The sequence below is a fragment of the Anopheles coustani genome, chromosome 2 (assembly GCF_943734705.1).
Source record: "Anopheles coustani chromosome 2, idAnoCousDA_361_x.2, whole genome shotgun sequence".
Classification (NCBI taxonomy): domain Eukaryota; kingdom Metazoa; phylum Arthropoda; class Insecta; order Diptera; family Culicidae; genus Anopheles; species Anopheles coustani.
This window is the reverse complement of record NC_071289.1, coordinates 87,361,654-87,377,755: the sequence shown is the minus strand read 5'-3', so window position 1 is coordinate 87,377,755 and position 16,102 is coordinate 87,361,654. Positions and strand designations below refer to the sequence as shown.

Sequence of the window (16,102 nt, the reverse complement as noted above, 5' to 3'; positions counted from 1 at the left end):
TTTTTTTGCAGTTCCTCTACTCTCTCCTCTCGACTCGTTCGACTCGTCAAGCACGCCCAACTCATCACAGCGCTTCGTCCTCGCACTACCCCAGGCTCGTTGGTGTTGGCGGCATCCGGGGTAGTGCCACCGTTGGGTTTGTGTGTGTTGTTACCACCGTTGTTGCCGAGGAGCAATCGTCGTCGGTGACAAAAAAATAAAACAAAGATTCGTGTCATGTGTCACAGTGGTGCCCAGGGACAAACCAATACCGTGAGGACGAATCCGTTTTTGGCTGTTCACTTTGTTCCACCGCCCAACAGTCGTGACAACTTTGTCACGGTTTTCTTTTTCCTCCTCCACCCCCACTATTTGATTCCTTGCAAGACGCCTGCTTCACAGAGGGAAAGCAAGGAAAAACATTCATTAATTATTCTAAAACGGGTTTAAAGCGGGTTCTCTTTAAAAAATATCCAATGTTGCAAAGGCATCTTTATCATCATAAATACATTTTTAATGGAGCTTTTTCTACTCATTTAATTTTAACAAACACTATTTTGAACATCTTGGCTGTGAAATCGTAAAAAAGTACTTCACGGGGAAAGTTGGGGTATTTTTTAAAACCCTCCATAATGTCCCTATTTTCCCTCTCGCAAGCTCGTTTCGCCATTTTGTGCACCTACGATTTCCGCAAAACACCGTCGAATGAAAAATCACCTTCCCTTGTTACAATACATTTCCTTTGAATTGCACCCCAGTTTTGCCACCGGAAAAACGTCACTCACGAAAAAAAACAAAAATCGGGAAAACAGAAACCGGCGAGTACGTTTTCGGTTCGATATTTTTTTCCCACCGCCTGCGAGTTTGGGTTCCAGCGTTGTGTACATAGGCTGTGGCCTCCTTTCTTCGTGACGAGCATCGGAAGGATAATGTGCCTTTCGTCCTGGGCTGAGACGAAATACAAAGCGCAAAAAACCCTAGGAAATAGTATAACATCCCCAAATCCCGCGACGATGTTCTGTTTCACCTCGTCCCTGGGGTCACCGAGTGCACCGTCATTGCATTCGTGCATGCAGCACACCGTAGGCGTACAGGTGTAATAGAGTGTTTCTGCTTTTCGTTTTATCTTTCCTTGATTTTAGTTTTCCCAAACAATCCTCCTTTTTTATTACTCTTTCTCTCACTCTCTCTCTCGGGTTTGATTTTTCGTTTCGAAACGTAACAATAACTCCCAAAGGCTCGTGAATAAGAACCGGGTTTTCCCTGAGGGGTGCGAGGGTGGAAAAGTTTGCCGGCACGGGGGGGCGAACAATATTCAGGTTAAGTATAGTTCGAAGTCTCCCGTTGTTTCTGACCTTCCTCGTTCCTTATCGGGCGCTCGATCCGAGCCGGATCCCGGACGACGGTTGGATGACCTTTCACGACCACGTCCGCTGGCGGAGGACTCGATCATCCCCCCGAGTGGAATGTTCGACCCATCCAGAACCACCGGTGCACCAAGATAAGACGCGGAAAGGGCGAAAAGAAAATGAATCGAAAAGCGCACGATCTCGGGGGAAGCGGTCTCGCGCGGGGGTGAAGTGGGAGCCGGAACGTAATGAAGCGCTTTCTATTCTAGCCACCGGCCCCCGGGAACCCGTCGATGTATTACGTTTGCGAACAATAAGGGCAACATTATGCACGCATGCATGGCATGTGCCTTCTTGACTTTCGCTTTCGAGACTTTCCCTGCCGAGAACCGGGGGGACGAGCTTTCCAAGTGCAGGCGTCTAAGGGGGAAAAATATAGCCTACCGTTGAGCCCATCGCTTTCGAAGGGTACGAAAAAGGTATGGTCGACACAGCTTCGGACAAGCCACAGGAATAAATAAACCATCCGGGGCGGGGGGGGATGGGCTCACAAACTGGCGCTCGGAGGCCATCATCTCCTGCTTCCTGCTGCATATAGCGTTCTCAACAGCGTAGCTACTACCTTTTGCTCGTTCAATCTTTCATCGAAAAAGGACGAATGCCATCATTCGTCCCCGGGGTGGACGGGGTCGTCCGGTTCCGGTGGCGTCGGTTGAACCCACAATAACATTCCCTGGCGAGTAGTGATGGGTAAATTCGACAAAAAATCGGAACCGCTTCCGAATAACTCCACCAATATCGGAAGCGGCTCGGAACCGTCCGGAGCCGCTAGTCGGCTGCCGGAGCCGTCGGAGCCGTCGGAGCCGTCCGGAGCCGTTGGAGCCGTCGGAGCCGTCCGGAGCCGTCGGAGCCGTCCGGAACCGTCCGGAGCCGCTAGTCGGCAGCCGGAACCGACCGGAACCGGAGCCGTCCGGAGCCGTCCGGAGCCGTCAGGAACCGTCCGGAACCTACCGTAGCCGCTAGTCGGCAGCCGTAACCGATTGGAGCCGGAGCCGTCCGGAGCCGTTCGGAGCCGTCCAGAGCCGGCTCCAGCTGCCGACTGGCGGCTCCGGACGGTTCCGGACTAGTGATGAGTCTTACGATTCCTTTCACGGATCAACCCGGAATCGAGTCCGTCCCTCGAAGAATCGATTCCGACCCGTAGGTGCAACGAGTTCGGGTTGACCCGAACCAACGGGTCGAACTCGCACATGGGCAGCTGCACCTACTGGTCGACCCGGAGTCGTTGGAGTCAGAAATACGACCCGAACCGCTCCGGGTCGCTTACGGATCGCTCCAACCCGATAGGTTCATCACTACTCCGGACGGCTCCGGACGGTTCCGGACGGAATCGTGAGTTTTACTATGCCGGAATCGGAGCCGGTTTAAAGATGCTCGGAAGCGGTTCCGGGCGGTGGGTGTGGTTTCGAGAACCCATCACTACTGGTGAGTGGCAAGAAACAACCTCGTGGTGGAAGGAACGAGACCAACGTGGCCCAAGTACCAGGGAAGCGAAGGAGCGAATTTAGTAGCAACATCATAATGCTACCATCATGGTTGAGTCTTCGTTCGTTCGTGTACCCGTATGCGATTAGCAAACCATCATTATCCCAACCCCCTCCATCCCAACCATTGCCTTTCTCCGTCAAAGGCAGAGAATCTTCCAGAACATTTCCCCCTTCGCCATCCAGAACGACGTTAAAAATTCCACCTGAACTATTTTCCTCGACCCGGTGCTTATCGGTGCTGCTGCTGCTGCTTAAGAAAGTTACGTTTGGCCTTACTCCAATCTCGCCCGTTTCTGTATCGTTCGCATCATATTCGTAGGGAATGTTTACCGTGCCAGGGGTTTACCTTTATTTACCGGTTAAAATCCACACCACGAGCTGGGACGACGCCTTCCGCCTGATTTCGAACAGGAAGATGGGGATAGTACCCCTCGAACGGGATGGGGGGAAAGCAAGCGGACAAGTTTGGTTAACTTAACTCGTGTCAAGATAAGGATGAAATGAGTGCTCAAATGTATCGTCCTTTTTCCCGGACGGACGACCTCGGGCAGGTGCGCCATCATGGGGTAAGTCTGACTTCCTAGACTGTTTGCGTCCGTTCCCTGAACGTCGCCAAGCGAAGCTCGGAGCCAACCGCTGGTAGAATCGTTTTTCCTCCTACCATCGCCTACTTTGTTGACTGTTGTAACGGATTTGTGTAGCGAAGATTTATATAGCGGGATCGAGGAGGGGAGGAAGAAAAAATCCCAAACCCCATCCCTCTCGCAAGATCTCTATCTCGCTGTACGACTATTTTCAAACGACGGGAAAAAACTATTAAGTCAATTTAACTTTGTCCTCAGCGCGCCGGGAAGAAGGGAGGCCAATGTTTGCGGAAGGTACCGGCCGTACGCGGGTTCACTTCCCGCACAAAGTGTCGCTTTCGAAGCAAAATGTCATGAAAAACGGGAATCCCACCGGTGACGGCAGGAAATTCTATTACGTAAAATAAATATAGCTGCTTCCATTATTTTACCACTGGTTTATTTTCAACGGCATGACAAGCGTACTTGTTCGTTAAGTGAACCATTTCAAACTATTCATCAACTTTTGTATTAAAATAGCATAAATTGAAGTATCGTCCTCGCAACTTACTCCTTTCCACCGTTTCCGATGACTGACAAGCACATGATCAAAAGTTGTTAACATCCTACTAGCAGCTAGTCAACTTTCGTAGGTTCATAAACATGGGATGTTTGCGTTGGAAATTAGATCAATAAAACTCACATCGAGCGACCGGTTTTCGATGCCATCATCATCATCGCTGCAAAACCCACCAATGCATCAATATCTAATCAAATAATCAAAGACCAGCAGGGAAGCTAAATGACAAACCAACTGCCGAAAGTAAACACGGCCGGAATGTTGTTAGTTTTGGTACCGTGCCCGAACGCGGTTGGAGTTCGCCATCGCAAAATGTGTTAACTCTTCAGCGCCGAAAGTGTTCAAATTAGCAATTTCGGAAAATATAACATACTAGCAACCTCGGTTAAACATTTTTGGGAAAGTTGTATGCCCCAACTGTTGAAAATATTTGGTTTTTAACTACAAATCTTTATTGTTTATTTTATAGGTGCCGTGCTCTGTAAATATCAAAAAGTTCATAGATACCAAAGCTAAGCAAATTTGTTGTTTTTAACGACAAATATGGTATTAGTTTTCTTGTTGTTGAAAAGAAAGATCAAAATCATCTCACCACGCTCTCTGAAAAGAAACTCTGTTGTGACTGTTTATACGTGCGAGTTGACTTTATATGTCATTACTGAATGCAAACAAACAAACCAATGTATGACGATAGAAAATCGTAATTAATTAAAAAAGTATGAAGTTTCCAGACGTGAGATATAGTTAAAAACCTATTCTCATGCCTAAGAAACATGTTTGCAAAGCTTAACTTTAATCAAAAATATACACGGACGGTGATCATAAATCAAGATCTCAACGTAATTTAAACCATTAAAAAAAAAATAATGTAAACATGAAACTGAACACCTTAAATAAGTAATAAACGCAGTATGGATAAAACGGTTGTGACAGCTTGAAAAATTGTGCGAGGCATAAGTACATGTTGGTCCGAGACAGACAGAAATGATCGGTCAAAATATGATAGCATAAAGATTAAAAATCTTGCCCCATCATCCAACAGGTGTCCAGGCGGGATTTTTTCAATTTTAAATGTCACACTAAACTCGAGATCGTCCTCGCTCGGTTCCATTCCACAAGAAACGAATCAAAGGCCTCTCCCCACAACACACAATTAAACTGCGGTCCCTGGTAACGCATTCGGCACAATGTTTTGTTGCACCATAAATCACCAAATCAGATGCATCGCAATCTGCGACGCGAACCCCGTTTCGGCCCCGTTTGTGGCCGAATTGCTTCTAATTAGTGTCCGCCCCGAGGGAGTGGGTTTGCCAACGGAAAAACATCGGTCGATGAAAATCGGTTTGGTTTATTGCTACGCGCCGACTTCGCGGCCAGCAACCGACGTCTCCCGCCAAAAACCGGGAACGCCAACGACCCCATCAAACTGTCCGCCACGTAAGGCCACGCCACGGAGCACGGGACGGGTATTTTGGGGACTTCTGGACGGGTTTTTCCCCCCCTCACACACAAGGCCTGTAGAACGGTCGACAACACGTTTGACTGTTAAACACGTTTACGTTCCGATCGTAAAACGTCTCGCGGCCGCTCGCGCGCCTCACATTCACATTCACGCCCCCGCGCGCTCACGAACGCCAATGGAATTTCAATCGTGTCTTTCAGTGTCAAGTGCAGAATCACGTGGTACCGGTGGAAAGAAACCCAGAAAAACAACATCCTTTTTTCACACATCCGCGCTCCAAATGCAGAGCGAATGCCCCACTCAAGGGCTTCGAAAAGCGGACCTCCGCGTTGAAAAAAGCAGAAGCTCGCGTTGAGGAGCGTTTGTTTGTGTACGAGATACGATGAGATAATAATTTCATCCTCGCGTACCGGACCATGCCCCTCGGTCGCGGTATGGCGCAATCGTTGTCCGTTACTGCGCAGCATCTCGGTGGAGCGCATGCGAACGTCGTGCGGCGGAATTATTATTAAGTAACATTCGCCACATCCGGAGGACGCAGCCCGAGCCGGGCCGGGCCCCGAGGAGGTGTAAACTACTGGCACGCGGCAACGGGTTTCGCATCTTACTGCTGACAGTGTGACAAGGGAGGAGGAAAAATACCAAGGAGTTATGGTATGTATGTAGCCATACTATTGTCAACTAACTCCAGCGCTTAACTCGCATAACTTTTAACATATAGAAATAATAGCACTCGAACACTTTTTTGCATTTATTATCAAGTCGTTCGCGTTCTTAGTTAAACATGGAGAAACATCCATACTCTCATGTTTTTTTTTATATTTTTTTAGAAGGTATTCAATAAATGCTGCCACTTTCCGGTTCAGCACTGTTTACTGTTTATTCTTCTAATTTATTCCACTACTGCGCATTGCTTCGGTGGTCGCGGTTTTGCGCGCACGGATCGTTAGTGATAAGCGGCGAGGCAACCGATCGCGTACGTGCCCCATCATATCACCATCTCGGCACTTGCACGCCGAGAGTCGTTAAAAGAAAAACCCGTAGGACGACCTCGTTGCGAAGGAACCGAAAGGAACGCGCACGCTAGATCAGCTCACGGCGACCTTTGCTTTGTTCGCTCCACTATTTCAAGCTCGCGAAAGACTACTCCACCGATAGAAGTAGAAGTATCAATCTGCTGCCCCTGATCGAAGTTCCAGCTCCATTCACCATCGCCCCGAACAGTTTTTGAACGGCTTCGACGGGGGCCGTGCGTCAGCCATGTTTGTTTAGATCTCGGCTGCAGAAGCGTAAATATTTCAACAATTCGTCCGAAAAAGCAGAAGACCATGCGGTGATATCGGTTTTCCGCGTGGGAACATCCTAAAGTGAGTCAATCTGAAACGGTGTTTAAATCTCGGTGATAACCAATCGAGTCTCAATTCCCACCACCGAGCAAACAAACCCCAATCCGACGCAGTTGGAGAGTTGGAGAAGCCTAGTCCTATTGCCTTTCTTCCATTCGAGCACCCTTCAAATTGTCTACCCTGAAACGTTTCTCTTCCAATCATCGGCTTGCATTCCATGATTCGATCCTAGTGCTTCGTTGACAATCGATTCGATTATTGTGTCCATTACTGTGCCTAGAGCCATCGTTGGAAACCAGCGCGTGCAACAAGAAAGGCTGTCGAACGTCTCGCTTTCCTTACCACACCTCGCTTTGGAGCAGTCTGGAAGAAAGTCTGTCTGTCTGGTCTGATAGTCTGCTGAGGGAAAATGAAACAGGAACCTGAAACGAGGTCAATTGGCATAACCGTGCTCGTCTCAGACAGTGCTCGGTTTAGGAAGTGCTGCTCATTTTATCGCCTTGTACTCATTTCTCCTTAGTGTATGAAATACATAATTTTCAGCAACCATTACGATGGTGTAAGCATAAAATAAATAAAAAATTAACAAAGATGATTAAGTAAAACATACAAAGGTTAGATGATTAGATAAAACATGCACAAGTTAGATAATTAGATGAAACATGCAAAAGTTAGATGCTTAGATAAAACTAATCAAGAAGATTCAGAAACCATAACGATGGTGTGAGGATTAAATAAATAAAAATTTAACAAAGTTAGATGATTAGATAAAACATACAAAAGTTAGATGATTAGATAAAACATATAAAAGTTAGAGGATTACATAAAACTAAACAAAGACAAATAGATTTGATGAAAACTAAATCAGTAGACATTTTGGTATAATAAATATGAAACTGGAATATGATATTAGTCGAGGTTCTTCGGTATTTTACTCATGAGTATTTTAAGTTGTTTTATTGGCCATTTTGTCTTTCCTAGGGCCTATTTTTACTAAATCAATTGTTTGTCAGTTATTGTATCAAGTTTCAATTACTGACTTTCTATTTCTCCTGTTTAGATGAATTGCTTTCATCACTCACTTTCATCATGAAACGAGAAATTAGTATATAAAAGTATTCAACTCATAAATTCTACCAAAATGTTGCTTGATGTGCTCTGCAAGTTCAAGGAGTTAAAAATAGTTTTGTACACTTTCGGGTGAACCATAAATTTCCCCTGTTCGAGTGTGAACAGCAGGAACTCGCTCATCGTTCGGTGCACCACCGGAGTGATCAGTGGCCAGCATCGCTTCCACAACACGTCCCAACTTTAACGACCAACAAATACTGCACCCATTTAAACGCCAGCTAGCATAACCGTTTTGCAAAAACAACACATCCACGGGGCGGCATTTGTTCACGAAATAACGCTCAAACTGACACCAGCTGCTAATAGCCCGCACTAAAGATAATCTCCGGCTCTGAAAATTCACTACCCTCACGGTGCGACGGACGGTTGCACTGATGGACGGGACCCCCCCGTCGCTGTTAGCAGTTTGGACTTTTTCCAAAACTAATTCCAATCTTCCCACTTCATAAACAACCGACGATGCTGCTGCTGGTGCATCGTTAAATCTTACTTGAAAATTCTTCCGATCGCCGCCCGTTTGGTCCATCAACATTGTACAACGATAGCGTAAAACGGTTTCGGGCGAAATTAGCTTGCGGAACAACTTATTCGATGTTTTTGAGAGAAAAACTGACTAGCTTGGTTTGGGCATTTAAGTAGAAAACACTAACAGAAACATTTTTTTTATCTTTTACCGTAAAACAAATGGCCTAAATACAATGTTTCCCTCGGCGCTAATTGGCGGCAGATTTTTGATGGATAAATTTACCAAACAAACCTCTTTCCCCTCCGTGGGGGGAAATTCTCAACCGGAGGCTGGAAAAATGTAAAACAGTCCAGTACAAAAAACACACGCAACGTATTATCCAAACCTGCGTGCTCATGTTCGGAGAGCTAAAAACCACTGTGTTTGGATGTTTCTTTTCGCCTTCCTCCGGAAAACACCCCAAATCCCAAATTTACACCCACCCACAGCGACGGTTGGGTTTTCCCATGCTCACCCCCGCAACCCCGTCCTCCCTTTCGATTGGTCGATGGTGCGATATTGTTAAACAAAGCGTAAAATTGCACACCACCATCACCACCCGGGGGTGTCTCATTTGCACGCACGCAAACACACGCCTCCTCTGGGCCCCCCATTTTCGGATGAAGTGCAGTGGAGCAAATGGGATTTTTGCCCACCGGAGGGCAAGAGGACCAAGAGAAAAAAAAATTTGCCTCACCCCCCCCCCCCCCCCCACACCCATTGCATTGGACACTGTAAAAGAAAATTTGATAGTGCACTGGAACATTAAGCGATGTTTACGAATTTTCCCCACCGGAACGAGGCGGAACCGGGGACAGAGTGCTGCGGGTTGGGGGAGGGACGATGAGAAAATTCTCTTCGATAAAAATAACCAACGCCCACGCGTACCTTTCCCCCTCCCCACACACCGGGGCCTCCTCCCCCGGTTTGGGCCGGGCGGACCGATGTTTTCTGTTTGCGAAACAAATCGACCAGAAGGAAACTCCAACGGAAGCTGGTGGAAGGGTGGCGTTGGGGTGGAAATTACACAGCACGCGACCGTCATCATCACGAGCTCGCTCGTTCGGAGCAGCACCAACACAACAAAAGGGTGGGCAACAAAAAAACACCACCCGGCGAATTGTTGCAGCCCTTAGCCAACGAGGTCGTTTCTATTGCGCCGGAGTATCTGCTATCCGATGCATTTTTTCCTTCCGAGAGGGAGCTCCCTTTGGGGTGGCGGGGGGCGGAGGGAGACTGTGTAATAAAATGACATAATGATAGTGCACAGTAATTACGCTTAACCCGATGATGATGGCGTTGGCAATGGCCGTTTTGTGGCCCTCTTCTGAGGGAATACGCCAGCAGGAGACAGTGTGCCGACAGCCAGAACGGCCGGTCTCACAATGATGATGATGATGATGATGATGATAACGATGAGGAAAAGAAAGGGGAGGGAGATATGAGGGCGATGGCGCACACGTTGCGCATTATTAGCGTTGCCCGGCCATGCGAGAGCGCATCCGACGGATACCTGCACGTGCATAAATGTCATCCGACTGAGGGAAAACGCACTGCGGTACGGAGTGAGTGACCGTTGGAGGAAAGACACATATTATTTTCATATGCTACAGTCGATGTCGTCTTTGGAACTCATAATATAAAATACACGGAGATTTACCGAGTTGCGTAGCAAATTTGGTAAAGTCGTTGGCGTTCATCCAAAGTGTCGTTCTGTTTAATCCTGATTAAAATAAGTTTGGCAATAGACCCTTTAATAAGATTATTCTAAACTAGAAAAGGGTATATTTTAAAATTAATTGGAATGGTAAAAAATACATTAGCTAAGCGTCATCTACAAATTCAACTTGTACAAAAAAGTTACGATTTCAGATCTGCAAAAGCCGTTTTCAATTTTAATGAATTTTAAAATTTATCTCCAAATTGCGGTAAAGTCGTTGGCGTTCATCCAAACTGTTATACTGTTTATTCCTGATTAAAATAAGTCCAGGAATTGATCCTATAATGAGATAATCCTAAACTGGCAAAAGGTATCTTTAAAAATGGTAAAATGAAAAAGAATGGTAAAAAAAAACATTAGTTAAGCCTCATCTACAAAACCAACTTGTGCAAAAAAGTCACTATTATTTGAGATCTGGAAAAGCCGTTTTCAATTTTAATGAATTTTAAAAATTATCTCCAACTCTTGGATTTAGTCTACACAGGGTTCCTCCTTCCATAAAATATATCAACTTAATTTTGTTTACCTCACACAACCTTATGCAAAATGTGTTGTAATTTAAAAAAATGACTTTAGAATTAAGTTTAGGACGCAAAAAGTTATGCTTGCAAGCTGGTCTCCTAACAACATCCCACTGTGCCTAAAGTCAACCTGGTGGCTTTCCCACACATCCATTATTTTTGCGCACCTCCACCGGCTCTAGTTCTCCCGTTCCCGGTCGTTATGTTCCCCGCATGATGTTGACTTCTGTGATGTCCCTGTGTTCTCTCACACTTTCGCATAACGCATCCCCCCATCTGACTGACCCACCCCCGCCGGGAAGGGTGGGAGATTTCTCGAGCTGCGGGCGATTTTGTCGCATACAACCCTTTATTAGCGCTATCACTTCCTCGCCCCCTCCCCCTTCCCCCTGATGAGGTTTTCCCCTCAGGTGAACAAAACACGGAACACACAAAACGGTGAACAAACGCACTCGGCTTCGACATTACACCGACATTGTCCGAGCTGGTACATCCCACCGAACACAGGATGACAGTGTGTCATTTCGATTGTGCATCTGTATTGCACACCGTGTCCGGGACCAGGGGGCAAAGGAGAGGGCGGGCAAGAAAAACGGGTCAACCGTCGCGCTGCTTCTGGAAATCGTGAATGGAATCGTGTACTCGTTACCGATCGATGCTTCGTAGAATCGATTTTCACCACCCTCCCCCCAGGTCCCTGCCACCAGTCTGGTCATTCAGTTCCGCCCACAACAAATCCTGCCGCACCTCTCCCCACCGTCGAGTCGTCCGTCCGCCCGTCCGTTCGGCTGTCTATCGAAACCGATTACGACAGGTAATTATCGGAATAGTCCAAACCGGTTCATTCTGGGGGGTAGTTGACCACCGCGGGGAGTTTCCATTGAGGTTGGAGTCACCCTGTGACGGTTGGTTGGCCATCGTTCGGATAAGCACACCCCTCCTCCTCCACCACTCGCACTTCTGGTGCGGCAAGTCGATTGGTGATTTTGTGGGATTTCTTCGAATGTTCTTTTCCGTTTTTCCGTTTCTTTATTTCCCCGACTGATATCGCGGACTATCCGCGGGGGCTGTTTATTCTAGGGGATGGAATACTTGAGAAGAAAAAATAATCCGGGAGGGTTCACTCCAGCAGAGGAGGGTTGTTATTGATCCCAACGGGATGTTTCGTTTGGACTTGTTACTAGATTTTACTCTGCGAAAAAAAAAACACTCATTCCAACACACACATACACTCTCGCTCTTAGGGCGAAGGATTTTCCATCGTCCTTGGCACCCGTTCCAACCGTGGCAGTGACTTTGCCGACATTTTATTCCCCACTCCCGACCCCCTTTTTCGGAGCCACTTTCTTACAGCTTGTTACAGCTTGAGTCCCCTCGGAAGGCTCGGGACTTCGCCACTCAACATCGACACTCCGGGATGAGATCGTAAAACAAACACACCACGTCATCCCACAGTAAGCCCTCGCGCCCTTGAGTCGCGGCCAACCCCCAAGCCCTTGTTGAACGCTCGGCTGAGACGGTGGCTTTCGACGGAGAAGACGACTTTTATTGATTCGCGGAAGCAGTTCGTTGATATTTTGCAGTCTTTTCCGCTTTTCTTCACCCTCGGTTTAATCCGAACGTGCCGAAGCCAACCCCGGACGGTACTTGAGGAATCTTTTTCGCTTCCCCGGGTGTGGTATTTTCCCGGGGCGCAAATGGGGTCCATTAAAAATGATAGAAAATAATCATTCTTCTCCGGGGAGTTTGGAAAAGATGAAACATTAAACCACCGGGATAAAGATAACCTAACCCACCAAGCCACTTTCCGGCTCCGGATTGTGCGCGGCGTCGATGGAACCGTTTGGCTTTCAATTGCGCTGATTTATTATTTTAGTATCGTTTCAATTTGGAGCGCGTCTTAAAATGTGGCGGCGAGATCTCAATCCAGCGCTGGAGCTTTATAATCATTTCCGAATGATTGCCAATCAATTGGAAATTTATCACAGATTCGTTTGAGCAGAATCTACGTACAAAGATGGCAATATTAGTTTGTCGTTGCAGCAACATTTTTTGGTAAAACTCCTTTGTCCAATTGAAAAAGTATTTCCAATCCGAAATGCTTTAGCACTAAATGCATTCGATGGCGCTCGGCTTAAGCTCTTGCCGCCCCCAAATTAGAACATAACGCACCCGCATCATCCTCCCAAAAGCTATCCTAATTTGTTGTGTCACATCCTTCCCCGTCATCCCCCTCCACCCATTCCAACTGATCAAATTTCAATTTTCATTTGCAAAAATTGATTAATCTTCCAAAAAGCACTTGTGTCCACTCGGCTCGACTCGACTAGAGGAAAGAAAAAAAAAACGACTCCCTGGCTTGCGTCAGGATCGATCGAAATCGATTCCTCGGGCTCACCTTTTACGGTGGTCTAAAACCCGGGCAACGCGAGGCCGACGGTTTGCCACGGTAACCTTAATTCGGTGGATGTCCTGCCCCGAGGACAGGACCGGCGGTTCGCTCGATGGCCCGCTAATCGAGGCCAAGGGGATGCGTACGGGGTGTGTATCCATCCTTCCTCAACGGTTGTACTATCCGTAATTGCGGTTTGAACAGGTCGGTGTCGGGCGTTGTACGCAGAAAGAAAAACTACACCCAAACTGGAGCGGGAAATGGGAACAAATGTTCATTGATGGCACCGAAGAGGTTAGTCGATTGTGTTTCAAAGTATGTTCTACACTTTGTACAGTTATAAATTTAAGCTTGGTGAAAGTTAGTTAGTTTATTGTGTTTATGATAGTCAAGACTTTCTCAGAACCGAACGAAAGGAACTAAGAGCTACGATTTCCTTCTAGCTTGTCGAGGTTCCCGCTTGTTTTAAGTTATATTGAAAGAATCTTTTAATTATAGAATAAATATTCTTTGAACCACGCATCTTCATGCTTGAGTTCTTAAGGGTGCGTTACCAGAACTCTTCCCGAGTCTTCAAGACTACAAAGGCAGCAATATTGAATAGATTACCCCTGCCAAAAATTTCATATATTGTTTTTGGTAGATTGATTATTGAATAAATGTTTCCAGCTTGATACAATTTTTAAAAACAAACTTTTAAACAACCAACCAAGATTAAACTCTGTCATTATTGTTCTCTTTTTTGACAATATAAACCGAACTCCGAATTGCTAAACTAAACTTTTTCACTTTCACTTCCGCTGCCTTCAGAGGCAACAAGCGTTCAACTGGTAAAAAGACGCAACAAATAGAGTGACAAAACATTATCTATATTATCTGGTAGAGCTTTTTTCCAGAAGTAAAATTAGCGGGAGCCACATCAATGTCTTTACGACTTTTGTATAACGTTTCACCGAATGATTTGAATTTAATTTCACGACTAAAGAGCACCAAGAAATGCGACTAAGATATTAGCATGGCCTTCTCTGGATACTAGCTTTGTACGAGAACCAGTGGGATTTGAACCTCGAACCGCGACTCTCACACCTTTGCTATGACGCCCGATAATAAATAAGCCTTCTGCAAACCATTAGGAGAGACACAAAACACCAAAGAGCATTCCCACGTGGAGCGCATAACCTCACAAAGTTCAGGAATGACCACCGCAATGCAACAATCCCTATCTATCGTGGCTGCTTCCCCGCACTTATCAGCCCAGTAGCCTCAGTCAGTACACTTATTTGTTTTTTCTTAATCACTCTTAACATATTTTTTCTGCTATATTCAGAGACCCACACTGCTCCGTTGTTGGTAGGAATAAGAGCACGAGCCTTTCCAGCAACACTTACCATTCGTCCCGCTTATCAGCGGATAGTTGTTATCGCGCCCTCCTATCAGCGTCTTTAATCCCGTCTCGATCAACGTCGGTGACGCTCGATCCCGATCGCTCATGATTGCTGCCGTTGTTGCTGCTGCTGCTGCTGCTGGTGATGCTTCCGCGGTGGCCAGTAGCCCGCGCTGTTGTTGCGGCGTCCACGAGAACAGCGGGACGTCGGACGCTTTCACAACGGGCAGCTCTATTTTTGCTGCCGTTTTCGCACCTTTTTCGAGTGGCCTCAAAACTTACTAACAAACAAACGCCAAACGGGCGCGGGGCTTTAACGAACGCTTAACGAACTATTTCAACACGGGTGCCTTAATTATGATATTTTTTTTTTGCTTTTGCTTTTGCTTTCGCTTGTAACTTGTAACTGCTTCGCTTCCTTTCCAACTTGCTCTCGGTGTATTGCACTTGTTTTCCGGGGGTTGCGCGTCGTTTGCGCTAGGACACTTGTTTCAATCTTGCGTAGGGTTATCCTTCGGTTATATTTCTTTCTTCCGCGCTCGGGGGCTTTCCCGGACCCGTTCACTTATCTCAGATCGCAGACGTTTGCCGCTGGTGGAGCTTTTGATTTGATATTGCTTTCTTTTGCTTGCTGCACACCCTCACGCCTCACGGGGCCGCAGTACCGGGCACATTGACGGGGCGCTTCAGGGACCCTCGGGGACATCGGGTGGATTCTCAAGTCGCGTGCCGTGCGTGGTGGTGGTGGTGGCACTGACACATTCACACTCCGGGGCAGGACAACAATCGTCGGGTTACAGTTGGGGAGGTTGAGGGAGATTTCTATTCCTCTCCAGCACGCACGCACGCACGCTCACCGACACACATACGCACCGGCTCACAGCCAAAGCACACAAAACACACACGACACAAACACACGCATTCGCGTGCTCACAACCGAACCATCAACAGGGACGCGCCAGGGACGTCACAATTCAGCACTGTTTCAGCAATCAACCGGAATGATCGACGAGCAACGGGGCCGAATAATCCATCGCACTGTAACAACCTCGGTCGGCTAAACGTTGTTGGGGGGGGAGGGCAGGTGAGAAGAAGAAAAAACAATACAAACACAAATCGGTAAGCACACGAGGATGGTTTGTTTTCTTATTCGCTAATTTTCATCCCTTTCCTTAGATATACCTTTCCCGGAGCGTGGCTTAAGGCGAACGCAACACGGACGATAAATTCGGCTGGGCCTGTTCGAAGGACACACGTTCGTACACAGACACACACACACACGCAACGCCTGCTCCGTTTTCGCGGATACTTTTCTTTCCTTTCGCGAGCGGAAAATGGGGGAATTCGGGGAGTTCGGTGCTGTTGGCCGTTGGTCTAGAAGTACTCCCAGTCCCAAAAGCCCTTTACCGGTGTCATCTGATCGGCTTAGCTGCCGGCTGAGAAAAAGGTGTTTCGGACAGGTGAGCGGTCACTTCGACGGGGCTCGCGAACGACGAGTACGACCGGGAAAAACTCAACAATTTACAATTGCTGCAAGCTTCCTTTTTCCCCTTAGCGTGCAACGTTTTCACTTTTCACTTTTTCGCGTACCCAAACGAACGTGGATGCGAAAGAAGGTGACTT

At 47.0% G+C, this 16,102-nt stretch overlaps 1 protein-coding gene across 1 annotated transcript in view; it reads right to left on the bottom strand.

Moving 5' to 3' along the window:
- LOC131266421 (thyrotroph embryonic factor) overlaps positions 1-15,876 on the bottom strand; it is a 123,079-nt gene extending 107,203 nt beyond the window's left edge. The window contains exons 1-2 of the mRNA XM_058268936.1: positions 15,662-15,876; positions 14,484-15,536 (exon numbers count right to left, since the gene is read on the bottom strand). Of these exons, the coding sequence (XP_058124919.1) occupies positions 14,484-14,586 (103 nt within the window). The 5' untranslated portion in view covers positions 14,587-15,536; positions 15,662-15,876. The remainder of the gene's footprint in view (positions 1-14,483; positions 15,537-15,661) is intronic.
- Positions 15,877-16,102: the final 226 nt, after the last annotated feature.